Source organism: Chelonia mydas, chromosome 2 (assembly GCF_015237465.2).
Source record: "Chelonia mydas isolate rCheMyd1 chromosome 2, rCheMyd1.pri.v2, whole genome shotgun sequence".
Lineage (NCBI taxonomy): Eukaryota > Metazoa > Chordata > Testudines > Cheloniidae > Chelonia > Chelonia mydas.
In genome coordinates, this window is record NC_057850.1 from 76,768,375 (window position 1) to 76,783,969 (window position 15,595).

The window sequence follows — 15,595 nt, forward strand, 5'->3', positions numbered from 1 at the left end:
CTACGGTCTTTGTTCTTAGATGTAAACATTTACATTTAGCCATATTAAAATACGGATTGTTTGCTTTAGGCACAGCCCTCAGCAAGGGGTGGTAAGTAAGGTAAGGTAAGACACCTCTCTGAGACTCAGTACTCTCCCTCCTTCCCCCTTGACCAGGTGGAATAGTAATTTGCTGTAGTCCTAAATGAACAGCAAATTGACACTCCCTACATCAGTTCAATTGTGCTGGGTAGTATTTCAGGGCAGCATGGCTACGTGAAGCAAGTGCTCCATCCATTCCCTGTTCACTCCCCATCACTCAGCAATATGTATGTGTGCAGGACTTATTTATCCCTGTGTGGTGAAACATAAGGTCCAGATACGTCACTGAAGAATTTCAGGAAGTTGTGGTTCTTACTTGCCCTTGCATGATGTGTCGCCCAAGTCTCAGTCTAACGTTCAGTTATTAGATAAATAATAATACTTTACATTTACTATTCTATATAACATCTTCTGTCCTGTGAGCACAAGGCGATTTACATTCATTAATAACTAATGCCTCGCAACAACCCGTGAAGTACTCTCACCATTTTTCATAAACTACTCTCGATTTAGTCTTGACACAGGATTTTGTTCAAGATGTGACTGTAATTGACCCGTGAAGTAATAATGACCACACAATAACCAAATTCAATATCTTCATGGGAAGCAATCAAGTAAAAAGGCCCAGGGTTTTTTTGACCATGAAAATAACTAAAGCATTGGAACAACTAAACAAGAGTTGTGGTGGATTCTCCATCACTTTAAATCAAGCTTGGACATCTTTCTTAAAATATGCTCTAGCTAAACCACAAGTTATTGGGCTTAATACAGGAATTACTGAGTGCAATTTGATGGCCTGTGTTCTTCAGGAGGTCATACTAGATGATTATAATGATCCCTTCTGGGCTTAAAAATCTATGAAAAACTTCAACGTGACACTTTAGAAATGGGATTTTTTTTTTTAGCACATGGGCCCTAATTAGAAAGAACCTTAAAATAAGTGTTAAGGAATTAAAATCCCTAGCATCATTTCAGAAGCTATTCAAGCATATCTCACTAGAGTTCAGACTCCTAAACAAAAGGAAAACAAGAAGCAAATACAGAGTCAAGTTTTTAAAAAATCAGAGCCTAAAATTAAGCACCTAAATCCATAGTAAGGTTCCTAAATTATCTTAACATGTGGAGGGGCCATACAGGGGTGTGTGTGAGGGGGTGAAGGGATGGGGATCAGCTGTAATCCCAGTTACATCCCTGCCTAGGTACATAGGCCAGTACACCATTATACCTAAGCGTGTTGCCCAGTTTTAAACAGGAAGTCTGTGGCACAGCCAGGATGAAACCCCTATCCCCAAGCTCCCAAATGTCTTATTTAACCACAGGAATATGCCTCCACACTAAATAAGGCTTTACAGATTTAATGAAATGCAGAGTGCTGACCTGCTCATGTAAATGCATACAGCATTTAGGGATATTTTAAACTTGCATTATTTGCACAACACAACGAAAAAGTCTCCAAAATGTCATTTCAAAGAACAAAGCCATTTTGAAGTCCTACAAATATAAAAAGCAGTCAACACCAGGAAAAAATCTTTTTTAATCATCAAACAGATTTTTCTGAAAGTATGGAGACTATTGCTGCGATAGATTTTCCACAGTGTATCAAATTTTAACCTGGAGTGAATTTTTACAGCCAAATTGCAAGGCTTTGAAGAGGAGCACTACTATAATTAACCTTAGTTGTCAATAAAAGCAATTCCTGTGAATCGTGAATCCACATCTTACAACATTTCTGAAGGCTCTAAACTTCTAGCACCACTGGACCAGAACCTTGAAACTGCCCCGGTCTCTTTTTTTAAATCTGCAATTTTGGGTACACAGTCTATGATCTAGAACTTACGTAACTGTGCTTTCTTTCTTTGAAATATTGGAGGACATAGAATATAAACATAGAATAGAATAGAAACAGAATATAAATAATTTCATGATGCTGGGCAGCTTTGTACTCTTCATCTCCCAGTTTCCTCTATAGAAAATACAATTATCACCATTACAAAAGAAGGCATCATAGGGCACAGGTCACTTGCTGGTTTTAACTAGAGTAAATGGTGGATTCTCTGTAACTTGAAGTCTATACATCAAGATTTGAAGGACTTCAATAACTCAGCCAGAGACTATGGGCCTATTGCAGGACTGGGTGAGTGAGGTTCTGTGGCCTGCAATGTGCAGGAGGTTGGACTAGATGATCCTTCTGGCCTTAGTCTATGAGTTTATAAAGTATCTAGAGAGTAGAACTACTGTTTGTATTGATAGTGGTCTTTGGACTGAAGGTCTGTGAATGCTTCTAACACTTCATGTCTGAGAAATATTAAAGTACAAATTTATTTTCAGTATTACATCCAAAAGGACTACTGAGTCCATCCCACCTCCCACTTCGCCCCTCTGTGTTCCACTCAGGCTACCTCCTTCTCCACATACTCTGGGCACTTGCCGAAAGTGAAAGCACACTGCCACCGGGGAAAGAGAAGTCCAATAGATGCTATAAGCATCTTTCCTGGCCAGGTTCTATTGCATGATTCTTTACTTCCCAGAAAGTTTGTTTTGTTAATATTCTTTATATTATTTAAGTTATAACCCTTGGAAGCCAGGTAGTTCCCTATGCTGTACTGCCTGTCCATAACCTAGCAAGGAACTACCACTACCATGTTTTTCCACTTGGACTGTGATAACCTCAATAACTAGAGTTGTGTGTGCTCACAAAGCGAAGCGGTGAGGGATTGGGGAATCTACTAATTAGTTTTCCTGTGGGATTTTAATGTGGGTTTTCTGAAACCCTTGAGTTTTTCTAGGTTGAACTAAATTATGTCCATTATCCTTATGCGACTTAAAAAATATATAGTAAATGTAAACAGTGAATTGGTTATGGCATGAAGCTTTTTAGTATTAGGTCACCAGTTCAAATGTAAACTGGAAGTTACCAGGGTGAATTAAAATCAACAATGTAATTAAAATTGTTCTTTTATATTTAAATATTTTAATGTAAAGCACATACATTTTTATTTTTAAAAATAAACCTATTTAACATTACATTTGAAATTGACTACCTATATTAAGACCTAAACTTACTATAATTTATTAAAATAATTTAAATTAAATAAAAATATTAAGCAGTACCTGCTTGCGGCCAAAGTTTTAAAGAAAGTCCAACCACTGAACTGGAGGAAGTCACTGGCTAAGCACCTGAAACCAGCGTTTGTTGTTGAAGGACCAGATCCTCCAAGTTATTTAGGTGCTTAATTCCCATTGACTTCCCTTTGAAGATCTGGGGTAAGGTACCTAATCCGCTTTTGATAGCAGTAGCTTCTTCTGCAGGTAGAGAGAGAGAATATTTTCTTCATTCCAGTGACCAACTCATTCAAAGCTGAGAAACCAGCTAAGAACTGAAAAAGGAAAAAAGCCTGTTTTCCTCTTCCATTCTATGAATAAAAATCATGAGTAAAAAAAAAAAATCATCTAATAAATAAGAAATGAGTCATTCACCATTTGCTAACATAATAAAAACAATAAAGACTAAGAATCTGAATAAATGTGTGGTAAGCTATTACTTAAATGTGTCTAAATATAATGTATCCTCCTGGTTAGCTAAGGAAAATATCAAATTTAGTACAAAGGCTGTATTTAGTTCAAATCAACATTTTAATGGTTATCAGCAAATGAGAATCAACTTTTCTTTAAGAAATAACTAAAAAGTACAGATGCAAAACAAGATTAAAATCAATAATTTAAATCCAGGTTTCCTGCTTGGTGATTTAAATAATTATTAAAATCAGTGATTTAAATCAGGCACACAAGAGACAAAGGAGTTTTGATTTATAGAGCTGCTTCCCATTCCCCACCGCACCTCCCACACCCAATCCAAGACGGCACCACCTTGCCCAACCCCCTCATAGCTCCTTCCCCACTTACTTCTCCCATCGATTCCCCGTTGGGCACGGCACATGCTGGAGCGGGCTCCGGACACTGTACTGCCGAGCATTGGTAACTGTGGGCAAGGAAGGGACAGGACTCAGCGGGCTTCCCTGCGACCACTCTGGCAGAGCTTTGCTACCAGCCCGGTCTCTCTTCCCTGTTCCAAGCACCTCCTAAGGGGCCTAGTGGGAGTGCTAGGTGCCTGTGCCTTTCCCAGGCATGTCCCTCTCACCCACGTTCAGCCCGATTCCCACCCTAGCAGAAATCGGGGGAGGAGGGGGACATGACCCTGCATACTCCCCCCTCCGCCCACCGCACATCACCTCTGCCACCATCTGCTGACTGTTGGGTGACCTACATGAAAAAGTTTGGTGGTCTTAGTCCAGTTCCCAGTGCCCATTTCACAGAAACTCTGGTTGACAAATGGCTAGAACCTTTGTTGCAGATTTAACATAGACTGAACTAGTTTTTCAATGATACAGGTGCCTCCTCAGATCAAAGTTGAGCTCGACTGCACTGGCAGAGTGATGTAGGAAAGCTTGCTCCAGCACTGCATGTTCTGTGGATAGAGGACAAAAGTCACCAGCGGTGATGGTGATCCTGGCACCTTTCATAAGCATGAGATTCACCTTAAAATAGCTAGATTAAAATGTGTTCTTCAGTCGGTGGGTTTGGAAAAGCATGAGCTGCCTTGCTGTAGGAGCATCTCCAGCAGTGGGAAAATGCCGTGGGCCAGATACTGATCTTAGTTGCAATGGTGTCAATGAGGGAAGAATCCAATCCTTTGCCAGCAGCTTGTTGAAGGCTGAAGGACTGAATAGAAAGGTCTTGTGAAAGCAATTTTTGTTTCATGGTATGACTTTTTCTGTTCAGTAATTTCATGGCAGCAACAGCACCATGAAAAGTGTCAGCCAGCCCCTGCATGAGGTAACCTTCCAGGGGCACAGCTATTATTTTCCCAAACATTTTGGAAATGGATGTGCTGAGAGCTATGAGGGGCCAGGGCTGATTAGATGCTGGGTAATTACTACTTTATTATGTTAGTGGACATTCTGTTTATTTTACATATCTATAGATTGTTTATATTGTACATTTTGCATTTTTTTTAAAACATCTAAAGTTTTAGGTAAATGAAAACAATTCTCAATAAATAAAATAAATAGGCAACTGTTAATAATCACGTCTATTTGCATAGAAAGTACAAATATAAATCTATTACCCATAAAAAGTCACACTTTAGCCTCGCTATATTATTTAACAAATGAAATATAGATAAGACAGAAATATCCTTAGACCAAGGAAGCTTGGGGGAAAGATAAAAATTGATATTGCTACCTGCATCCAACACCATGCTCGCTCAAGTGCAAACTCGGTAAACTCATCCTTCTACCCCTATCCCATGTTCCAATCAGCAGCAGTGCAGCTCAGGGTTACTTTCAATGAGTCCTGGGCTGAATTTCTATGCAAATCTTCATTACTGGCCTTTGCAATTTCTATTATTTATAGTTCTTTAAAGAAATTAATACCAACTGTTTGTGACAACATACAACGTTATGGGCTCGTGGACTACAGCCTTTTAAAAAGTCACAAAGTTGTTTTGCAAAACATTGGAGCTGATTCTCCTTTCTGCTAAGACCCCTTAATACTACTCTGGTGACATAAAGAGCTCCAATAAATAAGCCACTAGGATTTTACAGCAAGACAGCTGATTAAGAGATACATTATGGGTCAATTACAGGAATGGGTGGGTGAGTTTCTGTGGCCTGTGATGTGCAGAAGGTCAGACTAGATGGTTATGATGGTCCCTTCTGGCCTTAAAATCTGCACGTCTGTGAACTCATGCCTGATATCTCACTGTAAACATACTTTTTTGGTAGTAAAGATATACTTGTAGCCTAAGGCTATGTCTATACTACAGCCTATGTTGGCAAAATTTATGTCGCTCAGGGGGGTGAATATTCCATCCAGAGTGACATAAATTACAGCGACATAAGTGTTTGTATGCACAGCGCTACATCAGTGGGAGAGCTTCTCCCGCCAACATAGCTTAAGCCACTCACTGAGATGGTTTTGTAATGCCAACGGGAGGGCTCTTTCCCATCAGCATTGAGTATCTTCACCAGCCCCGCTGCAGTGGTGCAGCTGTATAGTACAGCTGCGCTGCTGCAGCCCTGAATGTATAGATATATCCTAAGAAGGCTCCCCCTGTGGCAAGGAACTGCTTAGCACAACAGTATGCCTCTTCATCCCAGCTTTTGAAATAGGGTGTGGGGCTGGGACAAGGTGTGGCATGCAAGGAGAGGGAGAAAAAGGAGTGTGGTTTCCCATGGCCCATACAGGCAGGGTTTAAGGTGAGGAGAGGACAGCTCTCCCATCTTTGTTGCAAGGGGGAGAGGGCTTCTTTCTCTCTCTGGGCTGGGTAAAGAGCTGCATGATAACTCATAAATGATTGGTATTTTGAAGGCTGAAGCTAATGAAATCAACATTGCACTAGTTTGTAGATGCTCCCCTCCCCATCACTAACTAAATATAAAGATACATACAAGCCTTCCTCTCAACATCTCTGTATGGCAGTTCACATTATTATTTCCAAATCAACAAGCAAAACAAAGATGCTTTTTTCCTTGCAAGTTCAAATTTAAAATGAGATGCTTTAAAATAAGGAACTCACCATTTTGTATCTGCTGCTTGTGAGAGTGTCTAGGGGGCTAACACTATAAATCTTTCCTTCCTATGTCCCCGGATGGGAGCTCTGATGCATGGACACAAAACAACTTTGCTCAGTGACCTGTGGGTGAGGGGGAATCCTTGCGAGCGCAGCAAATGACCCAGCACTGATACTTGCTGCTTTAGCTGTTCACTCAGCAACCCTCCTCGTTTCCGTTATGCTGACTTTTTTTGGACCCCACCTAGGCTGGGACAAGGTGTGACATGAAAGGAGAGGGATCAGATGTCCGCATCAGAGGTCAGCAACGTGTCCATACAGGGACACAAGTGTCTGTGGTAAGAATGACAGGTTTCAGAGTAGCAGCCGTGTTAGTCTGTATTTGCAAAAAGAAAAGGAGGACTTGTGGCACCTTGGAGACTAACAAAATTATTTTGTGGTAAGAATGTTGAGGTCCCTGGTAATTTTTCAAAAAAATAAATGACTGAATGACATTAACCCCCCCCCCCATGTCCCTCACGAAGTACGGTAATTTTGTCAAGTATCCCTTGCACAACAGGGCGGTGCTCACCCCTGGTCCCGATATTAGGGGCTTTGTCTGATATAGGTGCCTATAACCTCCCCCATTTTTCACCCTTGCTATCTGGTCACCCTGGCTCCAGCCTTTGGAAACATTTGCTGATAAATTAGGCCGCTAGATAAACGGCACCCGCTAACCAAGTAACAACCCGTGACCGCAACTTCCGAACGGGCTGCCCCAAGCAGGGCTCGGCGATGGCGGGAGAGGTGTGAAGCCAGGGCAGCCAAGCGCTAATTTCCCCGCCCCAGCAGGTGGCTCGTCGCGAGCGCCTTGCATCAGACAATGGACGCGCTCGGCGCTTCCTACCGGCGCCGGGAGTTTGTTTGTTTCTTTTGCACGTTCGTTTCCCTGGCGAGGCGGGAGAGGGGGCGATTGCTCTCCTCCGCCCCCAGCCCTTGCCTCACTCTGGTTTTTGTCCCGATTACAGGCAAAGTTCCGGGCTCATTTTTAGTATTTGTTTGTTGTCTGGTCGCGGTATCCGCAAGGGGCCGGGGCATTTCCCCCTCCCCCGGCTTACAAGAGCTCAACCTACATTTGCAAACAATTCACAGACACCCCCAGTGTCTCCCCTCTGGCTGCAGCCAACCTCTTCTCTTGGGCGGCAGCTGCTGCCCACCCTGTGGGCGGATGATGCCTGGCGGGGCAGGGCTGAGCTGCTGCGGGTAGTTGGGTTCCCATTGGCCGTGCGGCCGGCAGGGAGAGCCAGGGAGGAGAAGCGGCCAGGCGCAGGGAAGGCGTATACACACACACACGCACGCCGAGAGAGAGGCAGCGGCTGCTCCGGCTGGCATTGTTATCATTGTGCGAGCGGAGCGGAGGGGTTTGTGCGCGGGGCTGCTCGGGGGAGGGGAGGAGTGAGAAAGTGACGGGGAGAGAGACTCGGGAGCGGAGCATGCAGCAGAGCGGGGGCAGCGGCGCGGCGGCCGGTGCACAGTGGGCTGCCCGCTGCGAGGAGACCTGCCTGCCCTGAAGTCAGCCGCTGAGGACGCGCTCCAGGAGCAGGGAAGGCAGCAAAGGAGCCGCTGAGGAGCCAGACCCGGCAGCGGCACTACTCGCCCCCCTGCCTTTTGTTTGCCCATCCTCCTCCACCAGCCCATCCCCTTCTCTCCCTGCACCAAGGACGGGGGGAAGCGGAGGAGCAGCCGCCTGACCCGGTGCTGAGTTTAACCCGTTCTCCGTCGCTGCACCCTGCCCAGGAGCCAGCTCGAGCAGCCCCCGCAGTAGCGCCACGGGCTCGGTGCCAGCCCAAGGGGGGGGCAGACAGCGCCGGCAGCCGCCCTTGCTCCGCCGATCCCCGCACTTGATCCGCATCCCGAGACCGCTGGTGGCCGCCGCTCCCTCCCGCCACCCACCCCGCCTCCATGTGCCGGATAGCGGGAGCGCCGCCGCGCAGCCTGCTGCAGCCGCTGCTGCTGGTGCTGGCGGCCCTGCTGCAGGTAACGGCGGAGGGGGGTCGGGGTTGTGGCTCTTTGTTCCCCTGCTCGCGGCGATGCCGGGGAAGGGGAGCAGGGGACTGGGGGGGGGAGACGGAGGGTGTCTCTGCTGCGCTGCCCCGCAGGCTCGGTCTGTCTTCTCTGACCCGGCAGGGGGCTGCAGGGAGCAGGTGGCTGCTTTGAACGGCTGGGGCCGGAGCGAGGACCCCCCCACGAGGAAGGGATGGGAGCTGGTGCCTCGCAGCTTGGGAGAGGGGGTCCGCTGTGCCTGGGAGCTGGGGGGAGGGAGGGCAATAGCGGGGGGTCCCATTGTGCTTGGTGGTAGGGCTGGGGGCAATAGCGGGGTCCCCTGGGGTTGGTAGGGCTGGGGGGGCGGGCAATAGTGGGGGTCCCCTGGGGTTGGGGGCGCTGGGGTTGGGAGGGCAACAGTGGGGGGTCTCATTGTACTTGGGCTGGGCTAGGAGCTGGTGCGCCTTTTGCTTGGTGGACCGGCTAGTAGGGAGGCAGGGGCGGACTTCGGGTGGGGACCCCAGCCCGTCTCGGGGCGCCACCCCCGAGGTGCTATCGGTAGGGGTCACTGCGCCCCGCAGCCCGTCTGCCGGAGCTCCGGCTTTGGGGAGGGGTCTCCGGGGGTCGCCCCCAGCGCTCCGCTAAGGAGGAGCAGGCAGAGCCGCCGCCGCCTCCCCCAGCCATGTGCCCGCTAATCCTTTCCCGGGAAGAATTTAATCAGCCGCCTCCTCCGCCTGGCAGCCTCGCCTGCCCCCGCTGCTACTAACGGGGAATTTCCATTGGGACAACTCCTCAGTCTGAATGTATATTACCGCCCTGCCCCCTCTCCCGGGAGGGGACCCTAGCGCCTGGGAGGACAGGGAGTGTCTGGCGCCTGGCAGGGTGTCCCTGGGATAGGGGTCCCCTTCACTGTGCGGGGGAGTGGCTCTGGAGCAAGGGTTGAGTATCCTTAGGGGGGGCGGATGCCTTTGGGATTGGGGTCCTGTGCAGCCTGTGTTGGGGGGGGGGGCGGGAAATGAGTTTAGGTGTCCCTAGAGTGGGTGAGTGTCTTTGAATGGAAATCCTCTCTCTCTCTCTCTCTCTCTCTGTGTGTGTGTGTGTGTGTGTGTGTGTTGAGTTGGAGGGGGGGGAATATCCTTTGGAGGTCGAGGGAGCAGTGTGTACGTGGGATAGGGTGATCAGTGTGGGTGGCTAGGTCCCTACGTTCTAGGCTGGGTATCCCCACTGTATGTCCTCCTCGATAAGGGTTTTGGGTGCTGCTGGCTAGGGGTAGGACATTGTATTTCTGGTGGCGGGGTGCGCGTCAGAGTTAGGAATGGGGGTTTGTGGGGTGGGGTTACCCAATTCACTTGCCTTTTCTAGGGTAGGAGATTGAGAGTGCTCCTGGGTGGGGTGTGTGGAATGAATGTCATTATCTGGATTGTTGGCGTTGCTATGAGTTGAGTGTGAAGCTGGGTGCAAGGGGCAGAGAGGGCAGTAAATCTGAGGGACAGATGGTGCAGATCATCCCCCTTAATGGTATTTCTGATTGGGGCATTTCTGGATCTCTGGGGGAGGGGAGCGCAGTGTGTGGGTACGAGGAGAAGGAGGTATCACTAGTAGGACAGTGTGTGTATGCTGAGTGGATCAGGCTGGTAGCTGTGGCTGGCCTCCCCCTGGTCCTGCTGGGGCTGGTGGCTGGGTAGAAGGAGGCGGAGGCGGTAGCAGCAGCAGCAGAGTCACTGTCCATGGTGCAGAGCCTGGATTACACCTTCTCTCTCTCCCTTCGTGACACTGAAGTGAGCTAAAATCCCTCCTTGTTTTTCAGATAGCTCCCCTCTCTGCCCCCCTCCCCCGTTTCCAGTCACTTTTTTCTGCCTTCTCCCCCCACATTTACCAGGGTTTGATGGCTGCACCCTACATGGGAGGTGCTGAAACATTGATTCTAAACAGCTGGGGGATTTTCTTTCTAGCTTAAGAGGATGTTAGTTTCTCTCGTGACAGAGAAGTGTCTGACTGGGCGCCAAGGTTCCTTCCATATGAAACTGCTGCCCTTCTCAGAAACTTGTTTTGATCTGTCACTAAAAAGGTTGGTTTTGTTATCTGAGTTTTTGTGGAGTGGGGGAGTCTGGATGGCAGTTGTTTCTGTGTTATTAACTTGGCAGAGTCTACCTGCAGCTTCTTTATGGGTGTTTTTGTGTGGCCTTTCTTGTAAGTGCCTTTCTGCTTCTGTTTATACACCATATCACTTAGTAAATCTTTAAATCATGAATTCTGCAGTGGGCTATTATTCCACCATCTTTTCACGCAGGACTGATTTTTAAATTAAAACACAAACTATGAATTAAGGACAGGAACTAGCCTAATTGCTTTTGTGTATCGCTCAGCGTCAGTTACGGTTGGGAAATCCAATTTCCCCCTTGTTTGGGTATCTGCTAATTCAGGTTAGGGCTGGTTTTAATAGGGTGTAACAAAGTTGGAACTTAGGTATGAAATCAGTTTAATAACTCTGTGTCTGGAAAGCAGTCTTTTATTTTAGCAGATTTTTTTTCTTATGTACTGCTACGAAAAAAACTTACAATTCAGACATGCATTATAACTTCTTTCTATATTGACTGCTTTTGGTAAATAGAAGTTAATTAGTGAGAGATTGTTCTAAAATGTCCAAGCTTCCTATTTGCTGTTAATTTGTTTATTTTGTCATTTCAAATCTTTGTTGTATTGAAGACGCATAAATTATTTCCATGAGTTATTGATGACTTCATCATTTGTCAGTGGTGTAGTGAAACCGTCACAACTGAGTTATTTGAAAGATCATTAGAACTGGAAAAATATCAGGAGTCAGACCTTTGTAACTTCAGTTTATGTTTGAGAAAGGTGGGATTTGAAAGCAGATACTAAACTCAGGTTTTCAGCAACATATGCAGAACATTTGAGATTAGAAACTGGCCTAGTCTGTGGTGGTGATCTATTTTAACATGATTCTGTAGCTGCTATGCAAAATCTTAACATCAAAGGGGGAGGGGGAGAAGAGACGGCAAAAGGAGAGATTTGCTTAACTATCAGAATTGTTGGGGGAGTGGTAAATAATGAAGAGGACAGGTCATTGATACAGAGCAATCTGGATGGCTTGGTAAACTGGGCACAAACAATTTATGTTTTCATATGGCTAAATGTAAATATATACATTTAGGAACAAGGAATGTAGGACATATTCACACAATGGGGAACTCTATTCTGGGAAGCAGAGACTCTGGAAAAAAAAATTGGGGGTTTTGGTAGATAATCAGCTGAACATGAGCTCTTAGTACGATGCTGTGAACAAAAGAGCGAATGTGATCCTTCCATGCATAAACAGGGGAATCTCGAGTAGGAGTAGAGAAATTATTTTACCTCTATATTTGGCACAGGTGTGACTGCTGCTGGAATACTGTGTCCAGTTCTGGTGTCCGCAGTTCAAGAAGGATGTTGATAAATTGGAGCGGATTCAGAGAAGAGCCATGAGAATTATTAAAGGATTAGAAAGCATGCCTTATAGTGATAGACTCAAAGTGCTCAATCTATTTGGCTTAACAAAGAGAAGGTTAAGGGGTGACTTGATTATTGTCTATAAGGATCTACACAGGAAACAAATATTTAAAAATGGGCACTTCTGTCTATCCGATAACATGATATAGTGGTTGGAAGTTGAAGCTAGACAAATTAAGACTGGAAATAAGGCGTACATTTTTAACAGTAAGAGAAATTAACCTTTGTCAAGGGCTGTGGTGAAGTCTCCATTAGTGACTGTTTTAAAATAAAGATTGGCTGTTGTTATAAAAGATGTGCTCTATTATTTTAGGGAAGTTCTATGGCTAATACAAGAGGGCAGACTAGATGATCACAGTGCTCCCTTCTCTGGCCTTGGAATCTGTGAAAACATCAACTACTACCATTGGTGCTTTAACTGGGGATAAGGACAAAATTGAAATAGAAACAGGAAAGTTGGACGTAGAATTGAAGAAATAAAGTGAGGGGGTGGCGCTGTTGACAGAAATGTTTCTGACCTTCAAACATTTGTTGAGAAGGGGAATAGCAAATAAGTACTCAGAAGGGGGACAGTATTTTTTAAAATATGAAAGATGATTGGATGGCTGTGGGGATGGTGTTCAGACAGTATGGTGATGGCCGTTAGAAAAAATAGATAAGTAATAATGTGCTATGGAGCCTTTCACTCTGTAGTTGCTGGTTTGAACTTAGCCTAGAATGACAGAATGAAAGTTAATACTGTTTGAAGACTGTATTGGTTTTATTACATTTCCTAGTAAATTTATCCATGTGGCAAAACCAGCACCCTAAGTAACATCCCTGCTCGCTGCGAGAATCAAATGATTGAATTTCTGTGTGGACTGAACTACCCTGTTTCCTCTAGTAGTGGTCTCTTTAGGTCGGGTTTAAGGCGAAGCGGCTATTGCTGTTGTGTGTGTTGTGTTTTTGGTGGTGGTGGTTTCGTGTGTGTGTGAAGGGCTTCACTCTCCAATGGTATGGCTGGTATATTTCACAAGTATTATTTCACTAAAATATATTAAAAGAACATGGTCAAAATGTGATTGTATAACCACAGACACAGAGTTGAGGATTCAGGGGCAGGAGGAATACCAGTCACTGCTTTTAACTCATTTTTTTAAAACTGACTAGACTTCAACTTCACCATGTTCCCTTGAAAGTGAACAGAAAGCATTTTTAAAATATTATTTAAAAACTTATGGCGATCCTGAATCCTTAGTAGAATACTTGCCTTGTGTAGACTTTCAAGATTTTCAGTGGACGGTTCTATGTAGCTCCCAAACATTATTATTACTGTTTCAAGTACATCCACTTTTAAAGGGTATGTGGAAAACTTTTAACCTGGTAAGATCTGATTTCAAGATTTTATTTTCTCCGCATCACTAAAACTTATAATAACCAAAGGAGCTACAGTCATGGTATCGGCTAGGTGTTAGTGATGTCATCCACACTTCCTGGGAAAATGCAGAAAAGTAAAAGAAGGAATTCTTTTCTTTTTACATTGTCTTACTCCTATTATTAAACTGGCAGATACCATTAAAAGATGTGTTGTGTGAAATGATTTGGGATCTTTTGCAGCTTTTAAAATTTATTTTAGGATATATCAGATCATCTTTAAGTCTTAAACTGACTTCTTTGAGATAAAATAACTGGGTTTTGACACACACAAATTACTTTGTACTTTATGAACCCAGTTCATTTTGTTTTGCTGTTAAGATGATAGAGTTACATTAGCATTGTATATTATGTTTATATTATATATGTTCAAGAAGTTAAAGTAAGCTTATATAAATAAACCATACATTTTTAATCTGTTTGTTTATAAAGCCTCCCTCTTCTTTCCCTTCAGCCCCCATCGCCACTCCCCCAAACATACACGCAACTTGCTCTGCTGCAATTTTGAAATACAAGCCAATAAATAAATTCAGCTTAAGATGTCAGAATAAATAATATAAAATACGTTTGGGAACCTAGTGAAGTGGCCTTATTTTAAAACTGCAATTAATTTGGCACAACATACGCAAATCCAAAAATTTAGCTTCTCCTCTTCATTGGTTTCATCTGGCTACTACTCAAGTCAATGGCAAACTCCCATCACGCCCCGTCTTAATACAGGTGATTTTTCCAGAGCAAGTGAAACTTACAGCGTTCTTTAATTATTTAAAAATTATTTAAAAAGTATGCAAGCTGTAAAAACGTACTGTATAAATGTAAGAATAGCTTGAGGAAGTTGGGAGTAAAGTTATTTTTACTCAGTAGAGATTATCATGCATCAGTGACTCATGCTCTGCTTCTTTTCTCATCTTGTGATTGTCTGTACTCAGTCCTCATTTGTGAAAATGAATTATTCCCCCATGTGTGGTATAGTCTTTTAAGTACCATATGATTTTTTCCCAGTTTATATAATGAGGAGTGCAGTAGAATGTCTACATACAACAGTATTTTGGATAACTGAATGGTTTAAAATCACCTCCCAGTTTTGCTATTGACCTATCAGTTAACTCTACAAAAGTACAGCATCAAAGGCTTTTTTTTATACATTTTGCTGAATAATGCTATATTTTCATGTTTTGTTCATTTATTTATAATTTTGAGAAATATCATGGATTGCATATTTTCCTACTGGTATGTCTTTGTCCTTCTCCTTTATGTTAAACATTAAAATATATATTGATTGAATACTGAAGTCCCCAATTCAATAAAGACTTTTACACATACTTATCTTTGTGTATGTATGTGAGTAGTCCCAGTGGGACTACTCACATACACAAAGATAAGTATGTGCATAGAAGTTTGCAGGATTGGAGCCTAAAAGTGGTACTGTCATATTGGACAACGCCCAAAGTACTGCATATCAATTTGTCCCTGTAAGGCTAGTTAATCAGCCTAGAGTTCAGCCTTAGATTCATTTCCCTTTTTTGGGAGGTGAGGGAGTGGAGGGCAGGGGTGTTAAATAACTTCTCTGACATGCCTTAAAGTAACATGTTTTTAGTTACAGTTCCTTTTTAAAAAAGGAACCCTTTACTAAAGAAACCCAATATTATATCCATTTAAAAACTCATTATGACAATTTCAAAAGTGCACAGGGCACCTGATTAGGATAGAGGAGGTGTCATTGTTCTCAACAAACATATAAAAATTATGGTCCTTTCCCCAGCCTGTGTGCCCCAATCCTGCAAAGATGTCTTTAACTTAATTTTAGGAGGAAAAGATAATAATCTTACTTATACGCATGTAGTCCCATTGAACTCGGTGAGATTACTCATGTATGTATAAGTGTAGGACGCAAGAAGATAAGTCACAGATGAAAGGAGGTGTGTGTGAAAGGGATACCTTTTTTGCTTTAAAATTATTATTATAATTAGATAAACTAAATTTCAACTATCCTCCTCTGCC

At 44.1% G+C, this 15,595-nt stretch overlaps 1 protein-coding gene across 2 annotated transcripts in view; it reads left to right on the forward strand.

Moving 5' to 3' along the window:
• Nucleotides 1-7,539: 7,539 nt before the first annotated feature.
• Nucleotides 7,540-15,595, forward strand: part of CDH2 (cadherin 2) — a 178,533-nt gene continuing 170,477 nt past the window's right edge. Inside the window, exon 1 of one of the 2 annotated variants that reach the window (XM_037892713.2) lies at nt 7,540-8,668. In XM_037892713.2, coding sequence (XP_037748641.1) covers nt 8,594-8,668 — 75 coding nt within the window. In that variant the 5' untranslated portion in view covers nt 7,540-8,593. Of the gene's footprint in view, nt 8,669-10,276; nt 10,453-15,595 lie in introns of those variants that run through there. The other variant, XM_043539697.1, reaches the window with a different exon arrangement.